This window comes from Neoarius graeffei, chromosome 9, assembly GCF_027579695.1.
Source record: "Neoarius graeffei isolate fNeoGra1 chromosome 9, fNeoGra1.pri, whole genome shotgun sequence".
Classification (NCBI taxonomy): domain Eukaryota; kingdom Metazoa; phylum Chordata; class Actinopteri; order Siluriformes; family Ariidae; genus Neoarius; species Neoarius graeffei.
Genome location: NC_083577.1, coordinates 12,660,438 through 12,680,181, shown reverse-complemented (window position 1 = coordinate 12,680,181; position 19,744 = coordinate 12,660,438). Strand labels below are relative to the sequence as shown.

Below are 19,744 nucleotides of genomic sequence, written 5' to 3'. Positions count from 1 at the left end.
ACATACCGCAAAAGACTTGTAGCTGTAATTGCAGCAAAAGATGGCTCTACAAAGTATTGACGCAGGGGGGCTGAATACTAATGCACATCACATTTTTCAGATTTTTATTTGTTTAAAATTTGAAGACCATTTATCATTTTCGTTTCACTTCACAATTATGTGCTACTCTGTGTTGGTCTATCACATAAAATCTCAATAAAAAACTTTTAAGTTCGTGGTTGTAAGGTGGAAAAATGTGAAAAAGTTCAAGGGGTATGAATACTTTTTCAAGGCACTGTAATTCAGAAGACACTGAATAGAGTTCCTGGAGAAATAATCCTGTAGGCATCCCGTAGGTACGGAGTGTGTTTAAGAGGCATCCCGCAGTAAGCTGTGCTCTTAAAACCTCTCTGATCATTAAATAAGGAATCATTGCATTGTGCTGTTAGAGTAAAATAATCAGCCTCGATGGGGTGACAGTAACCCCGTTTCATCACACTACACTGTTGATTATTTTACTCCAGCTGTGTGTGTACTTAAGTGTTCTGTTGCTCAAATAAATTAAAAAATAAAATAAAAAATAAAAAATAAACACAGCATTCTGCCAACACCATTTTTACTAATTAAAGAACATGATACTTTTTATCCCTTTACAGCTACATTTAAAGTAAGTAACAGCCTGTTTTTTTTTTTTTTTTAAATACATACTACTCAGTGCTGTTATTCAAACTTGGCAGCTGCTACTGTGTTTTATTGGCTTCTCAGGGATGTTATCGCATCAGGGACCATTTGGATCTGCACCCCAACAACCAGACGCAGACGGAAATTTTCTGAGAAGCAGGCAAAAACATCAATTTTCCAATCGACTGAAAGGTGTAAACACTGATGCTTGAATATGGCACTTCAGAGGGAACACGAGCGACTGACCGTTCTGAAATGACAGTCCCTGCACTCACTCGCTCACCTGAGGCTGCGAAACTACGCAAGAAGGAAAGGGAATGACGGAGGTGTTAGTGGATCTGGGAAATGCCATCAAAAGTAAAATATCTGGGAGGAAAAACCAAATGAGTTATCACTTCAATCAACATTATAGCCAAGTGACCACTATGGTAGCGTTGAGTGCAAAACCATGCGCCCCCGTTTGTGAATACCAAACTGTTCATTTTGAATCCCTTATCATTACAGTCTGATATTCCTTTTTATTACCTGGCTCAAAAGTTTACATCCCCATCAAACCACCCTTATTAAAGATGTTTAGTGCCTTAAAATTATGGATTGACCCAATATCAGGCTCATTTACTTGTATAAAACACTCTGATATTGCATGATATTTGTCATGCTTATAAACAGAAGTCACAGAATGACCGTGATCTGGATGGATTTCATGATCAAAGCAGAGCAGACAGCAAACTGCGTTGTGAAAATACAGTACCAAGAGGAGAAACTCCAGCAGCTTCCTCCAGTACAAGTGATTTAACATCTTTATCATAAAACTCAGTTGTTCATCACTTGAAGCAAATGCTGTCTCGGGGAGAGGGGAGGGGGGAAAAATATCTACACATGATGCTAGACGAGTGAAAATAACCGACTTTGCCAGCATGTTGTTCTTGACAAGTATGGATTTTAAATGCAATGGAAACAAAAAATGTTCTACAGTTGGACAGAAGTGACACAAAGCCAACTTCCTATTCAAGCCAAGCTCATCAACATCGCTAATTCACAATCAACTCACTAACAACTCGTAGAAAGACCGAGTCTGGGTCCTGCAATTTCTCATATCATATACATTTTATTTTTTTTTATATAAACAACTGAACAATATAAGATTTACTTTACTATAAATAATACAAAATATTTCTATGTCAGAAAATTTTTATAAATTTCCAAGATTTTTCAAGGATTAAAAAACTATAGTCTCAAAAAAAAACCCATTAACTTTCCATGGATTAATTATGAAACCCTTCGTGAAGTGAATTTAAAGGTCTCGTGGACCTCTTCAGTGCGAGAAACACAAAGTAACAAACAAACAAATAATCTAAACTTGGTAACATATTCGTATCCGCACTGTCCTGTTACACCACTGCCAGAATGTTATTCTCGGGCCATCGGAAACTCTTACTGATTCTCAGAGATATTTGGCAGCGGGTTATAAAGAAAAAACTTTAAAAAAAAAAACTTTAAGGTTTTCTTGGACAGCTCCATCTTCCTCATCACAGACGGAAAATACCACTGAGCAGAGCAACAGATTCTTATCAACAAGATTGATGTGGAAAGTAAACTTCATTGTAAAACCATCACATCTGGGAGCTGTCTGCAGATCTGAAAACACCGTCATGGAGACAGGGCTCGTCTAAAAAGGGCAGTCTATAAAGCTGTGATGCTAGGTGTGCATGAGCAGCACAGAGCTCTGATTCTCAACATCCTGTAACATTGCAGATTCGCATTTTGCAACAGCGATACATGAACAAAGCACCTTCATCCTTACCCCTTTTTAGCAGCTGGTATGTAAAAGGAAGGGCGTTAAACCGTCCACACTGGAATGGTGTTCAGTCAGCTCTTTATATTACAAATAACAGCATCATTACTATTTATAAAACATCCTTAAAGCCAGCCATTTATTAAATGGCATATATTAAAGCACCTTTTATGTATTTATTTACTAATATACAATAAATAAATGCATACATATGCAGCGTTTTGTGTTTGAATCAGACCACAGTGTGTTCTCCTACTCTGTAAGGTGTTTGTACCTGCCTAAAGACCATCAGTCACACTCTGAGACCAGAGCGAACTCTAGTACTGCACTGAGAAAGCGACTGCAGAAAAATGTGTTGAGAGTTGGATGAACAGAAAGGGGAAAAACATGGTGAATGTGATTTGGAAAGCTGTTTAAGCTATGTATTTTTATTCTATCCACATTCACTGGATATGAGCAATCGTGTGCTCTGACTGTCTAATCTACTACTAGGACAGCAGCTCATATACCATGAGTAGAGAAAAACAAAATGGTGGAGCGTGTTGCTGAACCGAGGACGAAATAAAAACTCTACTCAAAAACAAAACCCCAAAAAATACAAAGCAACGAAACATGGAATAAAAGTATTTGATGGTAAGAACATATCTTTCTTTATTTTTCAAGAATTATTATAGCATTTTTCGCAAATTGCGACTGTCATTTTGCCGGTTTGTTTACATTCTAAGTGGAAATGATTTTGTTGGACGTTTTGTACAAAGTTTTATTTATGGAACTTGCAAAAAATAAAAATGCTCCGTTTCTCAAAATCCAGTGAATGTGGACAGAACACAGTTATTTCACTCAATCTCATCGTACATGGCTTATAGCCGACGAGGAGCATCAGCTCATGTACGACTTGGTTTCATAGAATAACTGTTAAATATAATTACTTCATTCAGTCTTTTTAGCATTAGTTTATTTCCCGCCGACTGTGTTCTCTGTACTCGGGTGATTTTTTGTGATTCATTTTCTTTCTCTCTCTCACACACACAATAAAGGTTCTTTACATTTTCCCGTCACTGTACACATTTTACGAGGCAGTTTTCAGTCCTTTACACTTTTTTTTTTGCTCATTTATAATTATTCACAGTGTGAAACCAAACCAAATAGCAAATGCACAAAACACAAAGTAATCATCAAATTTTACATAGGCTTATGCAGATGTTTTTTTTTAATTAACAAGTAAGAACAGTACTATACACTCACTGGCCACTTTAATAGGAACTTGCTCTTGATTCTAAGATCCCTGTTCTTGGCTGCAGGAGTAGAACCCAGTGTGGTCTTCTGCCATTGCATGCCGAGATGCTTTTCTGCTCACTACAGTTGTAAAGAGTGATTATATGAGTTGCTATATCCTTTCTGGCAGCTCGAACCAATCTGGCCATTTTCCTCTGACCTCTCTTATCAACAAGGTGTTTGTTTCCACCCATAGAACTGTCGCTCACTCAATGCTTTTTTTTTTCACCGTTCTGTGTAAACTCTAGAGACTGTTGTGTGTGAAAACCCCAGGAGATCAGCAGTTTCTGAAACACTCAAACCAGTCCATCTGGCTCAAACCAACACCCATGCCACAGTGAAAGTCACACTTTGAGATCACAATTTTTCCCATTCTGATGTTTGAAGTGAACATTAACTGAAACTCTTGATTTGTAGCTGCACGGTTTTATGCATTGTGCTGCTCTCAAGGGATTGGCTGATTAGAGAACTGCATAAAACAGCAGGTGGATACATGGGTGCTCCTAATAAAGTGGCCAGTGAGTGTATATCTGATTAAATAACCTGTCGAGACTATTTAGGGTGAGGGATCAACCAAAGAAACGCTGAGTACTGTGATTAATTGCCGGTAGAAGATAAAGATGAGTTTTGGTCAATTTTACAACTCAAATACTCAACACACACCCAAAAACAAAAACCCCTCATGTCCTTTAATTCCTAGGCATTCAGAAACCACTGCCACATTATCAGCAGTTTAGCAACTTTTATACATTTTATGAAATTTATTTATGCATTAATATCTGAAATCACTTGCCATAGTAATTTGTCAGTCCTCTTCAATTAATCTTAATCTCTTCAGTGATGGAGCAGACGTGTTTTTGGTGTTCTAAAGCATCTTCAAACGATCTGAAAACTTAATACAGACACCTGCTTCATAAATACATCGTCTCACATGCAATGTCTAAAAACTCCACTGACTGTTCCAGCAACAGTTTCGCCAAATTCTCAAGTGCTAAACCAACAACTAAACTCAAGTTGACATCTGTTCTTCCATGTCTGTGATTATTTTAGCCATCAAAACATCCTGACAGTCAGATGGATGTTATCAAATCTGCAGGCTTTCCTCTGAAACATCATCCATCTCTAACTAGACAAGACATAACATCAAACTCTTGCTTTACTGTCAAAAGTTTTGGATTAAAGATGTTTACAATCTCAGATCATAGCTCTTTGTCCATTCAGTTTCCACATGCAACACGGTTTTGCTTTTTCACTTAACCATCGCTCCAGAAAAGCGTCTTAGCAATGCAGGAAATATGCAGACATGCTCACGCACAGGAGGAGTGAAGTGATGGAGCAGTCATGACCTCCTTTCACGCACGAATGAGATGGATCAAAGTCATGCTCTAAGATTCCCCTCGAGCCTCCATGCTGGTGTTGTGATCCTCTGCGGCCAGATCTGACGCCCTCATGGAGTGATTTAGTGCTTCTTCCATTCTTGATGTTCTTCCGTGAGTAAATGTTAGAACAAGTCACTGAAGAAATTCACGCAAGTCTGTTGTCTATCATTTTAATGTAAGTTTTTAAAATTCTTTGTTTATTTGTGGCTAGGCTTTGTACCTATCTGCTCTACAAGTTTGATCAATGGGGTACAGAAATGCAAGGTAATAAGGCCATATAATAATAATAATAATAATAATAATAAAAGTCATCCAAATGTTTTGTACAAGCATGATGACAGCTAACTTCTAAAGAAGGTCACAAACTGACATTTTTCATTGCAATTGCTATCTGCTGCATCAAATTATTGACCAATTTCAAACATACAATCTATCAGAAAGATATTAAAAATTGTAGCTCGGTAGCTGAACTCGTACTAGCAAAGGAAAGACAAAATCTCATCTCATCTCATCATCTCTAGCTGCTTTATCCTTCTACAGGGTCGCAGGCAAGCGGGAGCCTATCCCAGCTGACTACGGGCAAAAGGCGGGGTACACCCTGGACAAGTCGCCAGGTCATCACAGGGCTGACACATAGACACAGACAACCATTCACACTCACGTTCACACAGTCAATTTAGAGTCACCAGTTAACCTAACCTGCATGTCTTTGGACTGTGGGGGAAACCGGAGCACCTGGAGGAAACCCACGCGGACACGGGGAGAACATGCAAACTCCGCACAGAAAGGCCCTCGCCGGCCACAGGGCTCGAACCCGGACCTTCTTGCTGTGAGGCGACAGCGCTAACCACTACACCACCATGCCGCCCGGAAAGACAAAATATTAAAAATATTCAATTAAATGAAAGCCTAATAACAATGTTGACATGGTGCTGGTTAAAGTAGTAAATTATGCATTCTTTATCTCCAACCAGAGACATTCTAATTTTTTTTTATTTTTAATTTGGTCACATAAGACCTTACTGATATATATATTTGATATTTACCTATGATAGTAGTCTAATGTTTGGTTTTTTGATATTTTTAATTTAGATCTTTTATTATTAGTTTGAATATATTTGTTATGAATCTTTGACTCATTGTACATATCAAAGATAAATAAATGCATGATTTATTGATAGAGACACATGCCTTTGCATGCATTACTTGCTTTTAGTGCAACTTTTGACACCACAGATCACAAGGTTCTCTGACACAGAATCTATGATCTTTAATCCTAGCTCAGAATTTTTGTAAATGCGCACAGACAGTATAACGCGCCATTCCTCAAGGTTCTGTTCCAGGGTGACTGATCAGAAGGTCGGGAGTTCAAGCCCTAGCACCACCAAGCTGCCATTGCTGGGCCCTTGAGCAAGGCTCTTAACCCTCCCTGCTCCAGGGGTGCCATATCATGGCTGTCCTGCGCTCTGACCCCAACTTCCTAACAAGTGTGGTGTGTGAAGAAAAGAATTTCACTGTGCTGTAAAGTGTATGTGACAAAGGCTTATTATTATTATTTAAGATGGAGAAAGCCATGGCCTGAAGGTCAGACAAGCAGGCTTTGGGACCAAAAGGTCATCAGTTCAATTTCTTGGACCCAGCAGGAATGGCTGAAGTGCCCCTGAGCAAGGCACCTAACCACTAACTATTCCCTGGACTGCCGACTGCTGTGAGTATATCAGGGTCTTGTTGTACGTTGCTCTGGATAAAACATCTGCTAAAAGTCTATAATGTAATTTATACACATAGTATTATCCTTCATTGCTATGCTACATTAACTATCTGTCCTATCTGATCAGAGACAAGCCCAGACAGATTGGGGAGGGTTGCGTCAGTAAGGTTTTACACTGGATGCCCTATGTGGAACAGATCTGCTGTAGTGACCTCTAACGGGAACAACCAAAAGAAGACGATCACCATGAATGTGAACAAAACCTGGTGTGCGAGAAGGAGATTCGCATCCAGTAACAGTCTTAATTTTGCAACTACTTCCTTGGACTTTTCTGGTTTCAGCAAAGTTCTTCAAGAACCTTTAACCTTGTGACGCCTCCAACCTTGGAAGTTTCTGGAAGACTCAGCATAACATTTTGTTACAGGGAGAAGTTTTTTTTTTTTCCCCCTGATCCTCAGACATCTCTTATCACTGACAAATAACAAACTAGCTAGCTGTACAAGAACTGTTCACTGGACCACTACATTCCTTCCAAAAAGATGCAACACCAGGACTCCCCATAAAAGGCTAGTTTTGCGAAATAATAAAGAAGAAATTCGCAAGGTGAAAATCCACAGCTAAAGGTTTCTCTTATGCCTGTTTGCAGCTTTACTGAACATTCTAAGGGTACAAACATGAAACCTCACTAACAGAACTCAACTCCCCTTCAAATTCCATTTCCCCCCAATAAAATTCTGATTGTAATAATCGGTCTGTGTGGTCCAGCAAATATTCCTTTAATATGACCAGACATGCAGTCATCCTTCCATGGGGGGGGGGGGGGGGGGGGGGGATTATAACGACTTTTACGCTCTCAATGAACTCCGTGACCCTGCCATGCCCATGTACCACAATTTCTTGTATGCTACTTATTAGGTTTTGTTCCTGCTCTGCATTTGAGCTTTTTTTCCCTCCAAGTCATACCCCTGTGAGCAGCAGCAGGGGACTCTGAGAATAGACAAAACACTGAGCATCACTACTTTTCCCAGTTTGTCCTTAATGCTTGTTCCAGCATTGGTGAGGATATAACCAGAGACACGCCTCTATGCCAATCTGAACGACTGTGATCAGAGATGGAGCTTTATTTGTTCTTATGAGGCTTGCACTTATTGACATGGAGTGTTTATCTCCTCTTGTGAACTGAGGTAGATAATGGTGTGATGGTGTTTCAATTCAAATTCCCTATAAACCTCAGGGAGTATGAAGGCTTAAGGGGGGGGAGAAAAAAAAAACCCAGGCAGCAACATGTTCTGCTGACGTCATCCTGTATTATGACCAATCATAGACCACTCGATGTCCAATTCATAACATGCTGAGGTGTTTCTGGTGATAAAAGCTCATTGCTGCCACCTACTGGAGCATCTAGACAGTAGAAGTCTAAAATTAACAAGTTAAAGGAGATGCACAGAACTTTCATTTTTAAATAAATTGAGTGGATGGTATCTCCATCCTTGACTCTTGTATGCTGCATAAATGGGAATAAAAATAATATACTTGAGAGTTAAAATTGATCGCAAAGTTGGCATTCGAGCTGCCCCGCTGAGCCAGCCAGCCCTGAGCGCATGACGTCACAGCGGTAACCGGTTTTAAGGCCGAGGCCTTTGACAGCTATAGACCAAAGTCATATAAATAAAAATTTATGGAGAAAGTAATAAGTCCCGTTACCGACTTGCTCAACTAAGACTGATTTTATTTCATTGATTGTGGGTTGACTCTCATTAAAACAGGATAGGTGTTATAACTTATGCAACATGCATAACGTAAAAGGCTAATTAAATAATCAGATGAACTGAGACAATCCCATTCTGAAACAAATTAAATAATCTTATACCGGTAACTTAAATACACAATACAAGTTACATGTATTAATCTAAATGCAAGTAAACAACGCGTTTTTGTTGTTTTGTATCCAAATGAGTGTCGGAGTTTACCCGTCTGTGTTCTCGCTTCTTGAAGGCCGATCGTTTTGAAACAATCTGACTTTCAGTTCAGTTGTTCATTCAGTTCTCCGTTCATTTGCTTCTTCCACGTAAGGGTGAGATGGCAGCAATATCCAGTGGAGAAATCAGACGGCTGGTCCAGTCGTTCTCCATTTTCTCCATACTATGGACTGCATGGAGCTCGTTGCTCATTTTAACATGGTGGTTGTCCAGCACTCTGTGCTTTAGTGCTTGGTGTGATGTTCCAAGCGATGTTGCTCGGTGGCGTCGCGACGACTGTGCAGGCGGTTTGGGACATACGAGCACTCTGTGTGGCAGTGCTTCTGTGCTCGCTTTGTGGATCCATGTGGTGTTCTGAGTGATGCTGCCTGGCGGCGTCACGGCGGCTGTGCGGGACTTGTTTTCGTGCGCCTTTTGGTGGGACTGTGGCTGCTACACCATTGGAATGACATCTTGACTTCTATTTGGTGGACATTTTTTTCCCCTATAATTGTAAAGCAACCTTGGGTTTTGAGAAAGGCGCTATATAAATTGAAATTATTATTATTATTATTATTATTATTATTATAATACTAAGTACTCCGCCATTACTGCTCGGCTCAGGCAACTACTAAAACCCGGGATGGGACGTCACTGGTTTTAGCAACAACCGTGGGGAGGTCACTGCCCGAGTGCTAATATGTCACGTCCCGTTCTGTCCCGGGTTTTACCAACAACCCTTGGTTCACACTCGCAACCGAACTTTCTTTTAAAAATAAATAAATACTATTCTATTCTTGACGTTTTATTTAATTGTTGGTACTGCACCCTCTTTCAATACGATCTTATAGCCAACACTCCTCAACAGATCAGAGGTTTCATAGGAGTAATCAGTAAAATGTGCCTGTGAATTTCTCGCAAAACATGTCCAAATCTCTGCAGTTTAAACATTCTTGGGCCAGTGCACATTTTACTGAAGACTCGTACGAAACCTCTGATCTGTTGAGGAGCATTGGCTATAAGCTCGTATTGAAAGAGGGTGCAGTACCAACAATTAAATAAAACTACACTTCATAGCCGCCCAATGTGCCCGTGAACTTCTCGCAAAACGCGTCCAAATCTTTGCAGTTTGAACATTCTTGGGCCATGAATACAACATAAATCCACCTTCCATCATGTTGCTGCACCAGCCAGCAACACATCTATGTAGCATGGTGATAAATTAGCTCAAAATGGAGGATCGGAGGAGTTGCAGTCAGCTCTGCGTTTTAGTATAGCAGAAATGGCGATAAGACCGATAGACTTCCTGTTGTGACGTTACGGACGTCAAGGCCATTCACTCAGACCGCTACCTATATGAATCACTTTAATCGTAAAAATTACTATATTAGATTTATTGTTAACGCTTAAAACTATTCCTGTGCCATTCTTGAGGTCTCAAAGCATTTATAAATGAAAGTGAGGCCTTGGTTCTGCAGATCTCCTTTAAAAGAACAGGTTGAGTGTACAAGACATGATAGATAATATAATCTTATAGAAGGACTTTAATAAAATTGGAATATTAAGATACAGTTAATTAATAATAGAGATATCACAAGATTTATTTGAATATCAACATCAGGGTTTAGGCAAGATTTGTAAAATACTACAGAAAAAAAAAAACAACAACAAGTATCCCTAATGCACAGCCTTTATAGCTTAACCTATAATCAGCTAGCTGTGTGGGTAATAAGAATAGTAATACATTTTATTTATAGGCACCTTTCAAGACACTCAAGGTCACCGTACAAAGACAATAATAAAAGCAATTGATAAAATGAAAAACAATCAAAATAGTGCAAAACATAATAAAACAGAAATAAAATGCAACGGGGGCGGCACGGTGATGTAGTGGTTAGCACTGTCGCCTCACAGCAAGAAGGTCCGGGTTCGAGCCCCGTGGCGGGCGAAGGCCTTTCTGTGCGGAGTTTGCATGTTCTCCCCGTGTCCGCGTGGGTTTCCTCCGGGTGCTCCGGTTTCCCCCCACAGTCCAAAGACATGCAGGTTAGGTTAACTGGTGACTCTAAATTGACCGTAGGTGTGAATGTGAGTGTGATTGGTTGTCTGTGTCCATGTGTCAGCCCTGTGATGACCTGGCGACTTGTCCAGGGTGTACCCCGCCTTTCGCCCATAGTCAGCTGGGATAGGCTCCAGCTTGCCTGCGACCCTGTAGAACAGGATAAAGTGGCTAGAGATAATGAGATGAGAAAATGCAACGGTGGGGTCATTCCAGTCCCAGATTAAAGGGAACATGCTTGTCGGAAAAGGTGGGTTTTGAGGCAAGATTTGAAGGAGATGATGGAATCAGAGTGTTGTATGTAGGCAGGGAGTTCCAGAGGCAGGGGGCCGAGCGGCTGAAGGCTCTCCACCCCATGGTGGACAAGCGAGTAGGTGGGAGGGTGAGTTGGATGGAGGAGGAGGACCTGAGAGTACGGCTGGGTATGTTGGTGTGGAGGAGCTCAGGTGTTGATGGCCTTGAAGGTAAAAAGTAGGATTTTATAGATGATGCGAAATTTGATAGGAAGCCAATGGAGTTGCTGCAGGACAGGTGTGATATGACTGAAGGAGGGGGTTCTGGAAATAATTCTGGCAGCAGAGTTTTGAACCAGTTGCAGTTTATGGATGGACTTCTCAGGTAAACCAAAAAGAAGGGAGTTACAATAGTCAAGGCAGGATGTAACCAGGGTGTGGACCAGGATAGCAGTACTGTTGGGTGTGAGGGACGGGCGCAGGTGTGAGATATTATGTAGATGAAAGTAAGCTGACTGAGTGACATTATTTATGTGGGACTGGAATGATAGAGTGCTATCAAGGATGACACCCAGACTCTTAACCTGGAGGAAGGGGGAAACTGAGGAGTTGTCAAAGGAAATGGAGAAACTGTTTATTTTTGAAAGGGGGGATTTAGTGCCAATGAGAAGGGCCTCAGTTTTATCACTGTTAAGTTGAAGTAAGTTATGGGAGAAACAGGATCTGAGTTCCTGTAGGCAATCGGAGAAGGAGGTGGGTGGGAGAGAGGAGGTAGGTTTGGAGGACAGGTAGAGCCGGGTGTCATCTGCGTAGAACTGGATGCTAAATTTACAGAAAACACTGCCAAGAGGGAGGAGGTAGATAATGAATAAGAGAGGTCCAAGCACAGAACCTTGGGGTACACCAGAAGAGAGGGGGAATGGTTGGGGTGTGAATGTTTTCAGTTGGACCAACAGAGTGCAGCCAGAGAGATATAATTTAAACCAGTCCAAGGGTGTGTCAGATAGTCCAAGAGCGGCTAATCTGTCAATGAGGATGGTGTGGGAGATTGCGTCAAAGGCTGCACTCAAGTCAAGGAGGATGAGGATGGTAAGGAGTCCAGTGTCGGCAGCCATGAGGAGGTCATTAGTGATTTTGACCAGAGCTGTTTCTGTGTTACGAAGTGGGCGAAAGCCAGACTGGAACTATTCATAGAGATTATTAAGAGAGAGGTGATCGTGAACCTGAGATGCAGCAGTTTTTTCCAGGATTTTGGAAAGGAAAGGGAAATTGGAGATGGGATGAAGGTTGTTGAAATTACTGGGGTCAGCACCAATAGTAGATGGGTAATCAAGAGGGTGGGTACATGGGGGATAGTCCATATAGTTGAAATCATCTACAAATAAAGTTCTAATTGCAAGTATGAGTATTCCCTCACTGTCGTTTTCTTTTGGCTGCTCCCAATTAGGGGTCACCACAGCGATCTTTTATCTCCTCTTCAGCCTTCCTCGTTTTCATGTGCCTGGCAGCTCCATCCTCATCATTCTCCTTCCAATATGCTCTGCATCTCTTCTCAGGATATGCCCATACCACCTCAGACTCATCTCTCTTAGCTTAATTCCCAAGCTGTCCACATGTGCTGTCCCTCTGATGTGCTCGTTCCTTATCCTGTCCAACCTCCCATCGCAAACCTCAACATCCTCAACTCCACCACCTCCAACTTTGCCTCCTGTCTCTTCGTTAAGGGTACGGTCTCCAATCCATACATCACAGCTGGTCTCACTACTGTCTTATACATCTTACCTTTCACTTTTGCTGGGACTTTCCTATCACAATGACTCCCAAAATCCTTCTCCAACTGCTCCACCCTGCCTGCACTCTCTTTCTCACCTCACTATCGCAGCCCCCATTTTCCTGCACAGTTGACCCCAAGTACTTGAATTCACCAACTTTCTTTACATCTACTCCTTGCATTTTCACTACATTCTCATCCTCACTCTCATTGATGCATATATATTCTGTTTTGCTACTGCTCACTTTCATTCCTCTTCGTTCCAATGCATACCTCCATCTCTCCAAGCCCAGCTCAACCTCCTTTCTACTTTCACCACATATCACAATATCATCCGCAAACATCATGTTCCATGGTGACTCTTGCCTCACTTCGTCCGTCAAGCTATCCATCACGATGGCAAACAAGAAAGGACTCAAAGCAGATCTTTGATGAAGTCCCACCTTCACCTTGAACCATTCAGTCGTTCCAACTGCACACCTCACTGCTGTTTCACTGTTCTCATACATGTCTTGCACCACTCTAATATACTTCTTATTTACTCCACACTTTCTCATACAATACCATAACTCATCTCTCGGCACTCTATCTTATGCCTTCTCCAGGTCTACAAACACACAATGTAGCTTTCTCTGGCCTTCCCTGTACTTCTCCATTAACATTCTTAAAGCAAAAATTGTATCCTACATGCTCTTCCTTGGCATAAACCCATACTGCTGGGTTTATGCCAAGGAAGAGCACGTCAGATGCAATTTTTGCTTTAAGAATATTAAGTCCTTCACCCTCACTGTGAAACCCATAAATTAGGTACGGTGCAGCCAGCTGCCATTAGAAGTCACATCATTAGTTTAACAGATTCAAACTGTATACAATTAAAATGTGACGTGATCTCAATATAAATACACCCGTTCCTGGAAGAACCCAGAGTTTGTTAGAGAACATACCTACAAGCATACAGCATCACAAAGACCAATGAGCTATCAAAACAAGTCTGGGACAAGGTTCTGGAAAACTGTCAATTAGGGTTTGGTTCTTAAAAAAAACAAACAAAAACAAACAAAAAAACCGCACACACCTTTGATAATCCCGCAGAGCAACATTAAATCCATCACTAAAACATGGAAAGAACATGGCACAACCTCAACACTGCCTAGAGAAGGCCATACACCAAAAATCAGTGACCTGGTAAAGAGGGGATTCGTTGGAAAAGCAACCAAGAGGCCAAGGAACTGAAAAGATCCACTGCTCAGATGGAGAAAGGTGTTCAGAGGACACCCACAGCATGGACACGTAGAAAAAAAAAAAAAAAGATTCTCTGGTTTGACAAAATGTCAGAAAATAAAGTACATTATTGTTCCTTTAGAGGTACAACAGCTCGTCACTGGGGCATTAGCCTCTAAAGTACTTATTTGTACCCTTTATATATTGCTTAGGAACATACATGCACCTTTTTTGGCCCTAAAAAGGGACACAGTTACCTTCAAGTCCAATAATGAGCCCTAGGGTGTACATGAGTGTATACTGTACCTTGGAGGGCAGAAATAGCCTCCAATAGTGTGTATGTGCGCGTGTGTGTGTATATAAGTAGTATATATAAAGAAATAGCCTCCAATAGTATATATAAATAGTATCCCTGTTTCTGATAGTGTAATGGAAACCCAACACTGCTCATCTACCAGAGAACAACGTCCCCACTGTGAAGCACGGTGGTGGTAGCATTGTGTTCTGGGGATGCATTTCATCAGCAGGGACTGGGAAACTAGTCAAGGATGTGGATGGAGTCAAATACACAGCATTTCTAGAAGAAAGCCTGTTCCAGTCTGCACTGAGCATGGGGCGGAGCTTCAAATTCCAACAGGTCAACAACTAAGTGTACCACCAAAGCTGAACAGGTGTGACTTGAACTCAAGAAGCTGAATGGTCCAGTCAAAGCCCAGACCTCAATCTGACCTCTGTGAAATCAGACAGTGGTTGAGCATTTCTGCCGAGAAGAATTTGCAAAAATATCAGGATCCAGATGTGCAAAGCTGAGAGATACGAATCTCCAATGACTTGTAGCTATAACCGCAGCCAAATATGGTTGTACAAAGTATCGTAAGACACGTTGTGTCAATCAAATCGTAAAAATCCTAATTAGTTCCAGGCTGTAACACTACAAAATGTGGACTAGTTCAAGTTCATGCATCCTTTGGCTACGTTTACATTACGTCGAATCAGCGGATCATCAGATTAACGTTCTTAAAACGATTCGCGTTTACACTAAAACCGTTAGCCGTGCACACAGCAACACCAATACACGGATACGCTCGGCTCCGCAGGCATCCTGCGCTCCAAATCACTCCGCCCTGAACAGCGAGTGCCCTCTGGAGGGTGCGCACTCCGGCCCTGCGCAGCTCACACAGCGCGCGAGTGAAGTGCACAAGCCACGATTCGGGACTGAGCCGCTGTGTGTGTGATCCCAGTGCATATCACTTACTACTTGCAAGTAGAAGGATGGCAAGCCTAAAGACAATCATAACTACACAAAGGGCAGTATTTGCATCAGTATTTGCAGTATTTTCATACTTTTATACTCTTTAATGAAAGGTGATACAAGGCGGAAGTCCGCGCCGTTTTTCAGCAGTCGCGTCACATGACCAACGCCAGCGAATCAGGAAGGTGGATGTCACAGTGACGTTGTCCAATGAGGACACCAGCTAGAGCTCAGCACAGCGTATTCGCGTATCTCAATGTTTACACAGCACCGGACCAGATACGATCTAGATTGAATACGTGGACGCTGGCGGATTCCCGTTTCCCAGCTTTTCCAGGTGGTTTAATGTAAACGGACAGTGCATCCGCGAAGAAAACGAGACAGATACGGTCTAATGTAAACGTAGCCTTAAACAAGGCACTGCATCACTGAGATATTAGAAGAATAATCAAGGGCAGACTAAAACTTATTTACATATGACTGGTAACCATCTAACGTGGCTCATCACCACTAAGATCTACTCGGTCTCACAACACGTGAGGTATAAACGCTCCACATACCACAAAAACCAAACTGATAATATTTATGAATATAATAAGAACCAGAAACAAACAGGAAATTAATAATAAGGTTAATTAAATAAGAAATTATGGGTACAAACCAGCATAATGTAACTTAAAAAATCATTTCATAATTGTAAGAAATATTTATAAGAATAATTATAAGAATTAAAGGTAAGCGATGTGACAAAAAATATTATTTCATTTCTCAAAGGCATTTCTATGACACGACACCAATATTCATTGATTTGTTTGATGATTTACATCTGAACAATGTTTTTGTACATTTATAAAATTTTATTTTTTATCAAAAAATAAAACATTCAGCACTGCTAATGAGAATTTTAACATGAACTCCGCACCTTTCAGTGAAAGTTTGTATTTATTTTTTTTTAAAAGCACCGTGTGCGCGACACAATTTATCATGATAGATATTTTAATCATATGTAAGAGAATATGGTAATGCATCGACCTGATTTCTGATTGCTTTCGCGACCATATATACAAACGATACCCATGTACCAACACAGGGAACCCGACCATAAGTGCAAGGCAACGTCTCTCAAACGCTTGACTACCAGACAACGGAATTTGTATCTTTATTTCCATCAGATCAATGGGTTTTTATCCAATGCTTATTTTTAATTTGATTTTTTTTAAATAACGTGGGATTATTTGCCAACACATTTTGCAGAAAATATTCATGACGGTTTCATATAAAATGAGTTAAGAGTTTTATTAGTCGACTAGCTTGTTAGACTGTTGACAGTTTCTGTCATGTAAGGGCGACAGATGGATGGAATCGCAGGAAGAGTTTTATTGAAAACATGCAAGCAAACAGATCCAAAACAGCAAAAGAGTCGAAAAACAGACAGTGGTGGAGTGAGGCATAGACAGGATATCAGAGGGAATAGAATACTCACAGTCCAAAAACACAAACAGGGTCAAAACCAGAAAAGCAATACAAAATACAAGGTTTTCACAAAGTCTGTGTTTTACTAAGAGTCCTTATATGTATGCGCTGTGATTGCGCTCCAATCAGGAACAGGTGCATGGTAATTAGTCCTAATGGTGCTGCACCTGTGTGGAAGTGACCTATGAAACCAGACAACTGTTTGACACGTCGAGTTTGATATTGGATGGTAACTCTACAGTAATGGTGTAAAGTGAGAGCACTGGTTCACTGCTGTCCACCAGGCACCCAGCAGTCTCACACCATAATAAATGTGGTGGTGATGTTTCTGGTGCATGGCATGCGACGTCAAAGAAAGGAATAAATATGCATTCACAACTGTGATGCATATCTCATTATTGGTATCACTGTCACAAAACAATGCAGTGATTTACTGAGGCGAAATACACGACACGACAATTTGATGGTTCATGGTGCTATAATATTATTATTCTATTCAGGTTGAGTTTGTGCCCTTGGAAATATTTTGCTCATGTACTCATCAGGAGCTCCTCTTTTAGGCAGTGCATATTTTTATATATCAATCACCCAGCCTGACTGATAATCATGCCCTGTATTGATTAAACAAAGTAAAAGTTCAGAAAAGACAAAAGCACTATAGATAGTGTTATCCACACAGGAAAAAAAAAAAGGAAAACACAGTTACTGCACTCTGTATTCACTAATGATTTTGCTATGACGCAAGACAAAAAAGGTTGAGCACTTACAGCTCCCATTGTAATTCCATCAATGAGGGCCACATAAGGCTTTCTAAAAGTCCCTGAAAACAGAATTGGGATTAAATCATTAAATATTCCACTTCATTAATCAGAAATGCGTGAGCAGATAAACACTGAATTTTACCTATAGCGTTGTTTAAGGTGTACTCTTCATGGAAAAAGACCTTTCTTAAAGAATCTCCTGCTTTCCCTGCTTCTTGAAGACCTACAAAGAAACAAACAAACACGACATGTATTTTTTTAATGAATTTATTTATTTTAACATTTTTATGTATTTTTATATATTTATTATTTTTATATATATTTTTAAAATCACATAACAGGAACTTGAAGTCATGTAACCAGAGTAATCTCGTAACATGATTATAACTCTATTTAAATGTATGATGTGGGCGGCACGGTGGTTAGCACGGTCGCCTTGCAGCAAGAAGGTTCAAATCCAGCGGCCAGTGAGGGCCTTTCTGTGTGGAGTTTGCATGTTCTCCCCGTGTCTGCGTGGGTTTCCTCTGGGTGCTCCGGTTTCCCCCACAATCCAAAGACATGCAGTTAGGTTAACGTGGGGCGGCCTTGGGCTGAGGTGCCCTTGAGCAAGGTACCTGACCCCTGACTCATGGATTAAAGCAAAAAAAAAAAATCATCTGACTGGAAAAAAAAAAGCTCCATGTCGTTGGCCCCTACCACATCAGCGATGCATCAAATTTTAAACGCCATGTTGTCCATTATCCCCTCGGCCCCTACTTATAGTACATTTACATAATTTTAACAATGACTAAAGCTAAGGCAAGACTTTACCATTGTCATTACTGGCTATAAATGATGAAACATCAAGTTTTCAGCGCAAAGTGCAAATTTATTTCAACAATACTTTAGTAATGCACAACAGTGGTTAAGAGAAAAGTGCAAGTGCAGTCGAACTTGAACCATGCTTTCAAAAGAGTGGAACAGAAAGAACTTGCAAGAAAAGTAAAGTGAAAGTTCACTTTTTCTGCTTCTTCGCAGTGAAGCCAAAGGCATCTAGTTTTTTGCCATTGCTTCCAGACTTTTTTTTATGGCAAACTACACAAAAGCACACACCTGCCATTTTCATCTTTTTCACCATGGACTAAATGGCTTGCCATTATCACCCATTTCATTTAGCCAAGCCCATCTCCACTTATTCTTTACCGTTTAGTCGATGTCTGACACATCTGTGCTTTCATTTAAAAGAAGCGCGTCCATGCTGGCAAAACCGAAAGTAATTTGACGCGCTCTATGGAAATCGAAGGGCCTGTGTCACGTGGCCTTATACGCAGTACTCGAGTTGAGGGGGGATGTGGGGGGAGGCATCCCCCTTCTGAAATAAAAATCTCAAATCATTCCCCTTATAAAACGGCCATCCCCCCATCACATCCCTTGTGCCATTTTACCGATTAATGTGGAAATTAGCCTACTATTATTTTAACAAATATTACTATTTCAACATTAGAGGCTTTGCGCAGTGATAGCCTACATGTAGCCGGATAAAAAAGACGCATATTTATTTATTCGGTTCCACCTCTCATTCACACCTATACAGAGGTTTCAGACACTGAAAAGAGCTACTTTCACAAACTCTGGGCAGAGTGGAGATTTCTGAAAACTCCATCTTCAGACACGCGTGTAAATCGGGAAAACAAAGCACCAGTGGGCGAGAGGGCGCGCGCGAATATAATGAGTCATAGGTGTGAATCTTTCACCGAATGCCAATTGTCCCGGTTCTTCATGAAATCGCACGCACAAATTCATTAGGTTAACTTTCAAATAACTGTTCTTGTGCACTTGCGACACCGGAGCCACTTTCCTGAATTTTAAGCTTCGGAGTATTCGCTTCTTTATCTATTTAATCAATTAATTTATTTGTTACATACATTAAATTACTAATGTAAAACATTAGTAGCCTATTTAAGCAATAGTTGTTTTCTGCACTGTTTTCCGACCTTTTATGCTTAGTGAATGAGACACTTCATTACACTCCACTGACTGACTTCCAATTCCGGACTTTTTTGAAAATGCAAAATATAGGCCTACGAGATGTTTTTTTGGGACTTAATTCGCATTGCTCCTTCACTATTAATTTTTGAGACTGACGAGGCACTAAATACTGTGGAATTATTTTCTCCTTACTATGAAGTTTGGCATCTTAAACAAGTGTCGGGAAATCTT

At 40.7% G+C, this 19,744-nt stretch overlaps 1 protein-coding gene across 2 annotated transcripts in view; it reads right to left on the bottom strand.

The window, feature by feature from the left end:
• Window positions 1-19,744, bottom strand: part of hibch (3-hydroxyisobutyryl-CoA hydrolase) — a 116,337-nt gene that overhangs the window by 90,394 nt on the left and 6,199 nt on the right. For both annotated transcript variants that reach the window (XM_060929014.1, XM_060929015.1), the window contains exons 5-6: window positions 17,688-17,768; window positions 17,552-17,604 (exon numbers count right to left, since the gene is read on the bottom strand). In XM_060929014.1, coding sequence (XP_060784997.1) covers window positions 17,552-17,604; window positions 17,688-17,768 — 134 coding nt within the window. The remainder of the gene's footprint in view (window positions 1-17,551; window positions 17,605-17,687; window positions 17,769-19,744) is intronic.